The 12,321-nt window shown below is 40.7% G+C and overlaps 1 protein-coding gene across 3 annotated transcripts in view; it reads right to left on the minus strand.

Annotated features, from left to right (window-relative positions):
- The window catches only part of LOC126457379 (inositol polyphosphate multikinase), a 367,387-nt gene that overhangs the window by 43,041 nt on the left and 312,025 nt on the right, over positions 1-12,321 (minus strand). For 2 of the 3 annotated variants that reach the window (XM_050093635.1, XM_050093636.1), the window contains exons 4-5: positions 4,698-4,887; positions 4,429-4,605 (exon numbers count right to left, since the gene is read on the minus strand). In XM_050093635.1, the coding sequence (XP_049949592.1) occupies positions 4,429-4,605; positions 4,698-4,872 (352 nt within the window). In that variant the 5' untranslated portion in view covers positions 4,873-4,887. Of the gene's footprint in view, positions 1-4,428; positions 4,606-4,697; positions 4,888-5,015; positions 5,273-12,321 lie in introns of those variants that run through there. The other variant, XM_050093634.1, reaches the window with a different exon arrangement.

Here is a 12,321-nt window from a genome sequence, read left to right on the forward strand (position 1 = left end):
TGCAATGAAGGCTAACCTTTACTACTCATCTCTCTTCAAACATCAAGGCAAACGAAACAAGAATGTGATTCTTTATAGCACTTTGCATTCGGAAGTTGAACTTAAATCTGACAAAAAAAAAGTCCAGAAATAATAGTTTTCTACAACAATACAAATGGTAAGAAAATACACTGTTCGAGCTGGTACTCGTAGATGGCCAGTTCACATATTTTATAATATTCTTGACTTGGCAGAAGAAACTAACAGGGATGAAGATCACTCGTCGAAATTGTACCCTAAAGCTAACAGAGGAGCTCTTCATATGGGGTACATGGACTTGAAAAGTAGCTTGGTGGGAACAGAAGTTGAATCTGGAAACTCTGTGGAAGGAAATAAATGAGGAGACAATGTCAAATGATGAAGTGTAGGAATAAGGCAAGTTATATTTCCAAAAACTGCACACTGCCAGTGTGTGAATCTTGTTCAAAGGACATAACTAAGGATGTGGTATGTGGTTCCTGCTAGTAAAGATGTGTAATTTGCATCAGTGAGTGCAAATAAACTGAACAAAAAGTCAGGCAGTGTTTTACAAATACGTTGTGCTACATGGATTTGGCAAACAGATTTCATGACTATAAGCATACAACATAAAATATTACAGTAATTAATGTTATAATAATGAGTACACAATAAATACATCAGCTTCTTTACTAAAAGAATTTGAAATAAAACTGTGTTTGTTAATTGGACAAAAAGTTTCTAAAAACTTATTCTACTTTGTAATAAATAAAAAATATTGAACTTGAGAAAAATTATATAAATCATCTTATTTTAGTTTCATAAACCTAAAATACACATTTGAAACGAACGCAATAATGGTTCTAGGTATACAATACGTTCCAACGGTTCCAGTGATAACATCCGATATCTAATTTCAGAGTATCTGCTTGATCATGATGTAATCTAACTGTACTCTTTCAATATCTTCCAGCTTTTTCCAACTATACCACCTACTCTCATGATTCTTGAACACAGTATTCGCTATTACTAGACAATATTTATTGCAGAACTCAAGCCTTTCCTCTCTTGTTACTACTACCAAGCCCATATCCTCCCATAATCCTTTCTTCTGCTCCTTCCCCTATAACCGCATTGCAATCCCCCATGACTGTTAAACTTTCATCTTTTACATACTGAATTACCTGTTCAATACCCTTATCTACGCTCTCTTCATCCTCTGCTTGTGTTATTGACATGTAAACCCGAAATATTGTTGTTGGTTTGTCATCAATTCTGATGAGAACATCCATGTCACTAAACTGTTCACAGTAATTCTCTCTCTGCCCTACCTTCCTATTCATAATGAATCCTACTCCCATGACACCATTCTCTGTTTCTGTTGATATTACTCCCTACTCGTCTGACCAGAAATCCTTGTCTTCTTTGCATTTCACTTCACTGACCCCATTATAGCTAGCATTTCCATTTTTGGATTTTCTAGCTTCCTTACCATGTTCAAACTACTGACATTCCTCACCCCAACTTGTACAATGTTATCCTTTCCTTGGTTATTCAGTATTTTTTTCATGATCAACTATTCCACTCCTCCCCCCTTGGCAGTCCCCTCAAGGAGATCTGAATGGGGAACTAATCTGGAATCTTTTCCCAAAGAGAAATCATCACGATTCTTTTGCAATTACAGGTCACATGTCCTGTCAACACACTGTGTGTTTTTAATGTAGTGGTTTCCATTACCTTCCACATCCTTATGCCATACATCACTGCCGATTTTTCTGACTTTCAGGGGCAGTTTCCCACCCCAAGGGAAAGAGTGTGCCCTGAACCTCGCCCACTCCTCCACCCTCTATGACAATGCTGTTGGCAGAACGAGGGTGACTTCTTATGCCGGAATTCTTCACCTGCCATTGTTGATGCTCTTTATTCAAAATTTAAGCAGTGATGAGACTCAAACACAGAACCGAGGACATTCTGATTAATCGTCAAAGATGCTGCCCCTAGATCATACAATACAAGAAACACACGAAAACCAGTAACCAACTTCATAATCCATAATAGCCAGATCAATAATCGCCAATCTCATGCTGTCCATGCTGAAAACAAAAGTAACCAATTTGTATCTTCCACCGAAACATTATTAGATTCAGCCATTTTCATTGGCTACTGTATGCTATCACCCAATGAGCCACAACCAACAGAAAAACTGCCAACAGTAGCACACAGTGGAAGAGCAACCAACAGTGTAAGTGCACTATTAACTCGACAGATCTGAGCTCGACCAGCCAGTTGTGAGCAGGTAGTATCCTAATGTGCAGCTATAGTGTGTCAATGAGCCATAGTGTGTCAATGAGCCATAGTGTGTCAATGAGCCATAGTGTGTCAATGAGCCATAGTGTGTCAATGAGCCATAGTGTGTCAATGAGCCATAGTGTGTCAATGAGCCATAGTGTGTTGACGTGGTTGTGTCACAAATTCGAATGGAGAAACATCTCCACAATGTTCTGAAGTAGAGAAAAAAGTGTGCCAAATCTGTCCCACACATCTTAACTGCCCAACAAAAACAATGATACTGTGACTTGACTGAAGCATAAAATGCAGACAATTATTTTCTGAAAAAAAAATAATCACATGACAAGACTTGGTGTTATCAATTGAAGCTAGCACAAGAAAGGCCACAGTACAGAAACTCACGTGAAGGAGAAATGTTATGACATAACCAACATTTACACCCATGTGCTGCAAGAGTTGAAAAACATCCCAAAGGATTTTTCTGATAGTGTCACACTTTTCTATGAATGTCTTTAGCATTTTCTCAAGGGGGGGAGGACTATGTGGAACATGTGAAGAGCCGAAACTTTTCTCTATTTTTTATCAATCCAGCCTAAAAACTCTCCCGCATAACAGGGTATACTTGAGTGTGCAGGAGATAATGGACTGCCACCCACAATGATGCAGACAGACTCTGATAGTCCAGCAGTGATGACCAGTAGACATATTCAAGAAGGGAGTGAAAGAGAGATTAACATTTAATGTAGCACTGACACGAAGTTCATCAGAGACAAAGCACAAGCTCAAACAGGATAAGGATGGGGAAAGAAATCAGCCCTCTTATTGTAGCCAGAAGCACCTCAAGTCACCAAACACACAACTCTGGGTGGGAAGATGGGCATTTTCAACCCCCCCCCCTCTACCAAAAGCATGAAATTCAAGAAAATAAACACAAAGAAATGCGAGGAAGTGCAATACTGAAAATTTAGGACAGAATGGACGGGAAATTATTTTAGGTTGTGACTGACTGCCTAAGTAAGAACAGGAAGTTGTTTATTAGATTAGTCAAACATAATAAAGAAGGAAATAGTTAAAGCAGAACTAGACACTGTAAGTATATTGAAAGCAGAAGGAAAGGACAGGGGGGTGGGGGAGGATCCATGCTCAACTAGAGATATACCCCACCTTGTGAAATACGGAAACAGAGTACTAAGAGCGAAATACGAAACCAGAAATATATGAATTCGAAATTAAATTAAACCGAGAATGCACATCTGCAGTGATCAATGGCATGAGGATGTGGAAGGCAATGGAAACCACTGCATTAAAAATACAAAATGTGTATGCACAGGACATGTGACCTGTAATTGTAAAGGACATGATGATCTCTCTTTGGGAAAAGATGTTTATTTTGGTGTCAAGAAACAATGAAATTTTGGTTTATGACCTAGAAAAAAATATTATGATCACATGAGCAGCTAAATAAAGAAACTACATAATATTATGCCTGAAATGTTATATTTACAAACTGTTGACCACATTAGTATAGGCCTCTAGAGAAGAGAGAAAACTGGACATTTTGGCTTCATGAAAGGTAAATGTAGTAGTAATTCTGAACTTAATAATATGTGCAAGAAGTAAGTAAAATACAGATATTGTCCCAAAATTTGTGGGCCTAGTGAAATCCTTCCAAAATATACGGTGAAAAATAATTAACATGGAGACAAAGGTGTCATGAAAACAATGATAAGATCACAGACAACATAGATCCTCCATACAGCTGTGCAGTAAGAGGTATCTACAATTTAGTGTTTTATTTTTTACGGAGTAGAATATAATGTGAAGTGAGACATTATGGGAGAAATTTTCCACTGCCAATGCCACCAGTAACACAACGTGATTAAAGGAAACATAGAAACTCTAACATGATATGGCTGTAGGAATCTCAACTTGAATCCTCTGAAATACTCTTCCATTGTGTTGATTGGGCTGCTTTCCAGATTTCTCGATGACAAAAGGAAGAATGAGGCAGGAATCTAAATCTTTACACAGTGTGTGGCCTTCAAATGCCTGGTTCCGAGTTTTGTATTGGTACTAAGGATGACAAATTCAGTAATTGTTACACTACTATTTAAGTGCATGTGGTTTGAAACATGGACTCACCTTTCTCATTGATCTTCATTTCAGTTGTACCTAAATACTGTGGCACAAAAGATCGAAGAGCTGTAGAAACTGGATCCGTAGCTTCTTGTAACTCTTCGTAAAACTTAATTTCCCGTTCACCCTGAACCGGTTTCTCTATAGGCTTCAGGACATAACCATCTTTGTGCTTCAACATTCCTGCATAAGAAAACCGTTACTAAGAACACAATGCAAAAAAAAAAAAAAAAAAAAATCATCAAAGCTTTATTATAGTATAATGTAAACATTACCTAACGATGATTTTCCATCAGATGCACAATGTCCTGCAACTTGATTCTCTAAAGGCACGGTGTCCTGCGATAGGTCATTTTTATTTCTGTCGCATAAACCAAGTGGCTTTGCGTTGAAGCCGTTCCTCTTCAAAAACTTTTCACTCGACTTTCGTCTCGCGAAAACAGAATTCATTTTGGAGTCTTCCACCTAGAACACAATTGTATTGATGAGTTAATTGTTGTTGGAAGCACTTCTACACAATTCGCTGAAATGAAGCTGGAATCCATATAAAACATACACAGAGCAAGTAGTAAAAAAAAAGACAGCGAATTTACCATTTTGTAACAACCCATAAGAACACACCAACAGCGATGTTTCAAATGAGTTTGCAGCTATTGACGTCTGGAAGTTACGCCCACTGTACTGATTTTTTTTTTGTGCCTACATTGCTTGTATTATTCTACGAAAAATTGCCATATCATATGGAAATCATTACTAAAAATACGTATCAGCAAACACACAGCCTTTCTCTTTCGATTCTCCCTAATTTTTGATAAACTGTCACCCATAGCGCCAATGCTGTAAACATTGGTGTCCAAAACGCGGAAGATAGACCACTTTGCCTGAAGTCGACTGTCAAAAAAAGTAGCGTTTAGTCTCCAGTATCAAGACAGTGCAGATAGGACAAAACCAAATCGCTCACGCACTGAAATACTTGGTGACATTTATACCGTGTCGATTGCCGGGTGTCTTCCTGTAGCATCGTCAACCTTAATTTATAACAAAATTAGGCCCACTACAAGCTATATTTCTAGCCTCATCTCGATCTCCTCTGCTGCTACTCACACAGTCAAGTTTCTCAAAATAGAAGTTGCTATGCTGTATGTTCTTCTATTATTCTTTTGTAAGTAAAACCTTCTACATCGCTTGTTATGTGTCTTTATCTATAATTTTGTTTCGACTACTGGCATCATCAGATCAAAACTTTCAACTTGTAAAAGGAAAGCTCAATTAAAATCACTCCACTCCATAAGTACTGCAGTGGCAGTTGTACAGCAACCGTAATCGATGTTTAGAATAAGGAAAACAGTCTTGTGCAACCAAGACTGTCTTTTCTGTTCTAAAGATCTATTACGGTTGCTTTACCAGTGCCACTGCAGTAGTTATGGAGTGGAACGATTTTAATTGCAACTTGCCGAGTCGGCTAGTGAAAAGAGTGGCTTTGGATTTTTACACTCGTGCAATCACTGTTTTTTCTCTATTCCAGAAAAAAGCTCAGTGTCAGTGTTAATAAAAAGTATATCATGTCGATTGCCAGTTGTCTCCATGTCCTTTTGAATTCCCTTAGCATCGTCAACATTTATTTATAACAAAATTAGGCCCTCAAATTCTCATCAGATTGAAAATGTGGAGTTTCAATGAAGTGATTGAAATACAATGCAATGAAACAGTATGCACACTTTACAAGGATAATACGTGGACCTGCTAAATTATTTTCGGGGGTATCCACCATGCAGCAGCCCAGTATGGAAAGCAGCAGTGATACATTGTGTTCACAGTATCCAAGCGGCTTAATATCCAACCCAAGAACAAAAGGATGGCTTCCCCATCATCATACCGAAATCATCAGTCACATTACATGGCTTACTGTCACAATTACTGTCTGTCAGCAAGTAAATAACTACAAACTGAAGGCACAGGACTACCAGCTACATTTACACCTATGTTAACATTTGTATTCTTTGTAGCACTGTACAATATACCATTGCTCTCCACTTTTTAATGACTAATCCATTCCAGGGGTGGATGGAATGTCACCAATAAAGATAAAAACGCTCTATGCATTGTGTGATAAACATTGTTTGAGGTGTTTGTATTCACATATTTCCGCTGGCAATTAAATATCTGAAGTTGTCAGTTGTTTGGATGAACCTTTTTCTATTGTTTTACTTCTCAGCAATTTACCATACAAGCTTTATGAAAAACACCCATTATGGATTTTCCTTTGGCTATTAATAAACTTTATCATTGCTAGTTGCTTTATTCTAATACAGTACTACACTACTGGACAAAAAAGTGAAGCATCCAGAAAAAATAGTCAGATGTCTTTATTTATAATTTCGTTTCGACTACTGCCATCATCAGATCAAAACTTTTAACTCATAAAAGAAAAGCTCAGTTAAAATCACTCCACTCCATAACTACTGCAGTGGCACTGGCACATCAACCATAACCAATTGTCAGAACTGCAGTTCTCTGTGACAGGCAGAACGGCCAACAGAGTGTGTTTAGTGTTGGTACCAGACCAGACAGAATATATAAAGGGTGTGAACAGTATCACACATTGAGTGGAGAACATGGAAATGATGTGCATTCACCTGAGACAGTTTTGACAGCACTGACAGAGTTTTGGAATGGACTTCATTGATGGTCTCCATTTGGCCAGCTTGTCGAATTGTGCAATATCCAGATTTTTGGGGCATTCAGGTGTGACAAAGACCCAATGGTGGACAACAGAGGAATGTGAGGGCCATATATTCGTTGTCGAGGTTCCGGTCAACGAAGTCTGACCACTACATGGGAGTATCCGTGTATTGTACAACAAGGACATCATAATACATTCACATTTGCGTCTGCTATTCAAGAACAAGTAACGGACTCCATGTAACATTGTGTGTCATACTGCACCGTTGGTCAGAAACTAGCAGCTGTCAGGCAAGATAGTTATTGTCCCATGTGTAAGCTGCCATTAATACCAAAACACAAATCGCTGCATTTGGAGTGGTAGTTGGGCAGTGAATAGGAAGGATGGACGACTGATGAATTGTGTTACATTATGTTCAGTGCTGAACCGCTGCTGTGTACTTTCTACATGACAACTGTCGATGAGTGTAGCGGCGACCTGTGGAGAGGTTGCACCCTTCCAATGTTTTGGAGAGGCTCAGCAATGTTATTTCTAGCGCCATGATGAGGGAAGGCATTGTATATGACTTCAGTTCACAGCTGCTAGTGATTGAAGAAAGTCTGGTGGGGCAACAGTACACCACATACGTCCTGTGGCCTCATATGTTACTTGTTGTGTGACAGTATTGTAGTGAGCCAACCATTCATGGGGCGTATTAATGTGAGTCTGAGCGGTATACTGCAGCGGCGTTGACAGCAGGTGAGTGAAAGATGTTATCACTGTAATAATTCAACAAGGCTCACACAGTGCTGTGAGGCAGGTTAGCTTGCTGAAACAGTGACCACACTGGTACTGCACAGGCTAGTGCAGCAAGGGGCAAGGCAGATTTCCACAATGACAGTGGATGTGGTGTTTGAGGATATTGACTGGTAGTAGCGCATACATACAACAAGCACGCCACTGCTTAATATAAGTACTGGTCTTTCAGTTCTACCAGGACAGAGGGGCTGTGCCAGACGAGGATGTCACATGGATCTGCCAGTAGGAGTCAATGGTTCAAGGTCATGGCTGGGCAACTGCTTCTAGCCACTAAGTCCCCAATGGACTTAGTACCACAGTATGGCTGACCATCCCAGGTCAATTCCAGAAGTACAGCTGACTCCTGCCCAGGGACAGCCAGTCACTTCCCATGCACACTAGCTATCTATCGCCATTGTGGTGGGCATCCACCGCCTTGTTGGAGTTGGGTGTCACCCAGAGTCATAGAAGATACAGGAGGGTCGAGTATATACGTCGCTGGTGCAGAAACTGTACAGCTGTCTTACATAATGAGGCTGCCAGTGCTCAGTGGAGTATTCATGTCAGCCTGTGCCAGCCCAGCAGAATTCAGCGATCAGCTGGCCACTTACCCATTGTACCAAGCTGTGCAGATGCTTCAGTAAACTTTTTGTCACATTTGCAGCTGCCTTTCACCAGAGCCTCCTGGGCTCCCACTTTGCCTCCAAACCCACTCATACCATCCTGGCTCATAGCCACCGCTCCCTGTATGGGAGGAGCCTATAGTTTAGTGTAGGAATGGGGTGAGTTCCAGATAATGCCATTTGGATTGAAAAATACGCCTTAAACGTTTCAGTGGTTATTAGACAGTGTGTTGAGTGGTTTGAAACCATTCCAGTGTCTAGTTTACTTAGAGAAGCATCATTTTTCGTTAGAAGAGATGGAGTATTCAGGCCATGTAATTAGTAAAGATAGAACAAGGACAGAGTCCAGGGTAGTGAAAGTTGTACGAGAATTCTCAATGCCTAAGTCCATTAAGGAACTGCAGTCTTTTTTGGGGACCTGAAATAACTACAGAAATTCATGGAAGGGTTTGCTGACTGACATAGCGCAGTCACTCAAGCAGTTGCAAGAAAAGGTGTAAAAATTCATATGGACAGAAGAGTGTCAAGTACCTTTGAAGAATAAAAGAGATTTTTAACATCCAGTCTGGTTATATGAGGGCTATTCAGAAAGTAAGTCCTGATCGGCCCTGAAATGGAAACTACAATGAAAATTTGATGAAGCTTTGCACACATGGGATGGGCATGGTACAATTATCAATTGCGTCACGTCTGTCTTTTCAGTTCTGAGCGCTCAGTGAGCACATAAATATGCCAAAAAAATGCTAGAAAATAGTGTCTCCCACCAAGTATGGGTACATGCTGAGAGATTTCGCTTGATTTCGTGCAGCACCACGTGATGTAACTGTCCTGCATTTCCTTCTCCATGACGGTTTTCAGTTGCACACTGCAGGGGCAATGAGGAGGTTCCTGGAGCGTTTGTGATGGGAAGTGTGTGGGTGCAACCACACAACTCAGGCTTGGCTCTCTCTGATTTTCATCTCTGCTCGTATGAACCACAGGCTATGAAGCCAACATCTTGGCACAGACAACGAGCTGCAGACCAGTGTAGAGAACTGGCAAAAAGTATAGGTGGCTGCCTTCTATAATGAGGGTACTGGAAAGTTGGTACCATGCTATGACAAATGTCATAGAAGAAGCGACTATGTAGAGAAGTAGCTAGAAGGTGTAGCTAACTGCTGCAAATAAAACATTTTTGATTTTCACTGTGGTCTCCATTTCATGACCGATCAGATATTACTTTCCAAATAACCCTCGTAGTACTTCCAGACTTTCAGAATGATTTTATTCTTTCGTGTGATGCAGCTGATCATGCTGTGGGATGTGTTTTAAATCAGGGGATTAACGCTGAAGAACATCGAGACAGCTGAATACAGCAGAGAAGAACTATTCAGCAACAGAGAAAGGGATGCTGAGCATCATTTATGGTGTCACGTATTTTAGATGTTATCTTTATAGAGATGCTGAGCATCATTTATGGTGTCACGTATTTTAGATTTTATCTTTATAGGAAAATATTTCGAGTTGTGTTTTGATTCGTATTAACAGTAATAGATCACTTTTCTTGGTGCATGGAGATGGTTGCTATGCCAAACCAGAAGGCAGTGACTGTCGCAAAGGAAATGATTAACAGCTGGATGTTGAAGTTTGGCATGCCAGGTACTATATTTACATACCAGAGTATGAATTGCAAGTCAGGCTTGTTGAAGGAGCTGTGTCCGTTATTGCATGTGAAGAAGTTAAGAACTAGTCCTCTTCATCCATAGGTAGAATGCTACAGTACACAGAACAACTGGGAAAGTGTTAAGTTACTATTTTAATGCACGTCAAAGTGTGTGATTCAGAAGTAAACACGAATATTGGGTTGTTCCCATATGAGGTGGTTTCTAGTCTGAAGGTGTCATCACTCTTCGATTTGATAAAGGTAAAGGAAGATGAAGATGGCGAGCTGATACGCAAGATTGCAAAAAGAGTATGGAATGTATGGAAATGATACAGAAGGTGAATACAAAGGCAGTAGAGAAGCAGGTGAAATCAGTGAGCTGTGTGGCAAGTTTACTGCAATATAAATCAGGCCAATGGGTGATGTTATCTAGTCCTTACACATCGGAAGGGGAGACGAAGACGTTCATCACAAGGTGTCAAGGGCACTGTCAGGTGCTGGAGAGTATTTCTCCAGTCAACGTGAAGCTTCAGCTGCCAACAAGAACATACTGGTATTCTTAGACCTTTTTGAGGTAGTTTGAAGTCGATTCCAGGAATTTGAAGGGTGGATTCAGGGAAGAACAAGAGGACAAGAAATTAGAGGAAGAGACAAGAAGATGTGGTTAGACCTATGTAAAAAGTACCATATTCGTTAAGATCAAGAGGATGAGGGAAGTTTGTCAAGGATTTCTTTTGTTTATATGTTTGTGTATGTACAGGATTACAGTGAACAAGTGATGTCAGATGGAAGATTTTTTCTGTTATTTTTGTTGTTGGTGAATGGGCTTGCTGCTGACAGCAGCCTTCTGAGGAGAGAGGAAAGGTGACACTTGCCTCTATCCTCAGGTTGGGATACACAGAGGGCAAGAATGGAAGGAATGCAAGTCGTAGCAATATTACATTTCGTCGCCTGATTCGGGGCAGAGGCATTGCAAAACCGGTACCTGGAACGAAGAGCACTGTTCTTGAGGCAAGAGGATGTGATAGTTACCGGCCATCAACGGCCGCTGAAGGTGGTTTTTAACGCATGGGGAATGTGGAATGAGGTGAGGGGGTTGGGAGAAGCATTATACGGACTTCAACTAAGTGCTAAGGACAAAGGGGTACTCACGTAAGTGCTTGACAACACACTGTTGTTCCCGAAATTAACAGATAGAATAATGGATTACGCTCGGGCATCGGACGACGTGATGAATCGGAATTTGGGAGTGTTGCAAGCACGAGTAGAAGCATTGGTCAAGGGAGTTGTAGTGACGAGGCGGTTACAATCATTAGCACATATCGATGTCGCACACGAGGGGTCGTGTCACTCTTGCAAAAAGCCATACATTACGTGTTGTTAATTTTTTGTTACCTGACTAGTACTTGTCAGGGTTACAGAAAGCATGACGCGAGCTACTGTCTGGAACCCAGTAGATAAAACTTACCCTTCTACTACAACATAGCAACACTAGAAGTGAAAACTGACCAAGCGCAATTGTATATTCTAATTCGATTCCCGACCAGGAAGGCATGCAAAGTTTAAGTTCTAATGTTCTAATGTGTGTGAAATCTTATGGGACTTAACTGCTAAGGTCATCAGTCCCTAGTCTTACACACTACTTAACCTAAATTATCCTAAGGACAAACACACACACCCATGCCCGAGGGAGGTCTCGAACCTCCGCCGGGACCAGCCTCACAGTCCATGACTGCAGCGCCCCAGACCGCTCGGCTAACCCCGCGCGGCCAAAGTTTAAGTGTTGCACCATGAACACACCCAATGAAACGTGGAGTTCTTGGAAAATTTGTTTAGAAGAGGATCCATGGTATATTATTAGTTTCAGAAAATGATAGCAGGCATTTAATAATGATGGAGAAGGAATTACAACTTTATCGAAAGGGAAGGTCATGGTGTGTCCAACCAGGGTAATACAAACTAACCAGAGAACATGTGCAGCATAGTTGTTCTTAGACAGACGGAAGGGACTAGACTGTCAGAGGGATATCGTGAAAACCAGACTGCGTTTCCAGCAAGTAGGCTGTCACTGGATTTACGCCACTTACGATGATATGGTAACGGTGGCAAGTTGTTGCAAGCAGGGGAAGCCCATGGAGGCCAGACGGATTGAGCTTAAGGGAAGTGGGTTATTA

The sequence above is a fragment of the Schistocerca serialis genome, chromosome 2 (genome assembly GCF_023864345.2).
Source record: "Schistocerca serialis cubense isolate TAMUIC-IGC-003099 chromosome 2, iqSchSeri2.2, whole genome shotgun sequence".
Taxonomy (NCBI): Eukaryota; Metazoa; Arthropoda; class Insecta; order Orthoptera; family Acrididae; genus Schistocerca; species Schistocerca serialis.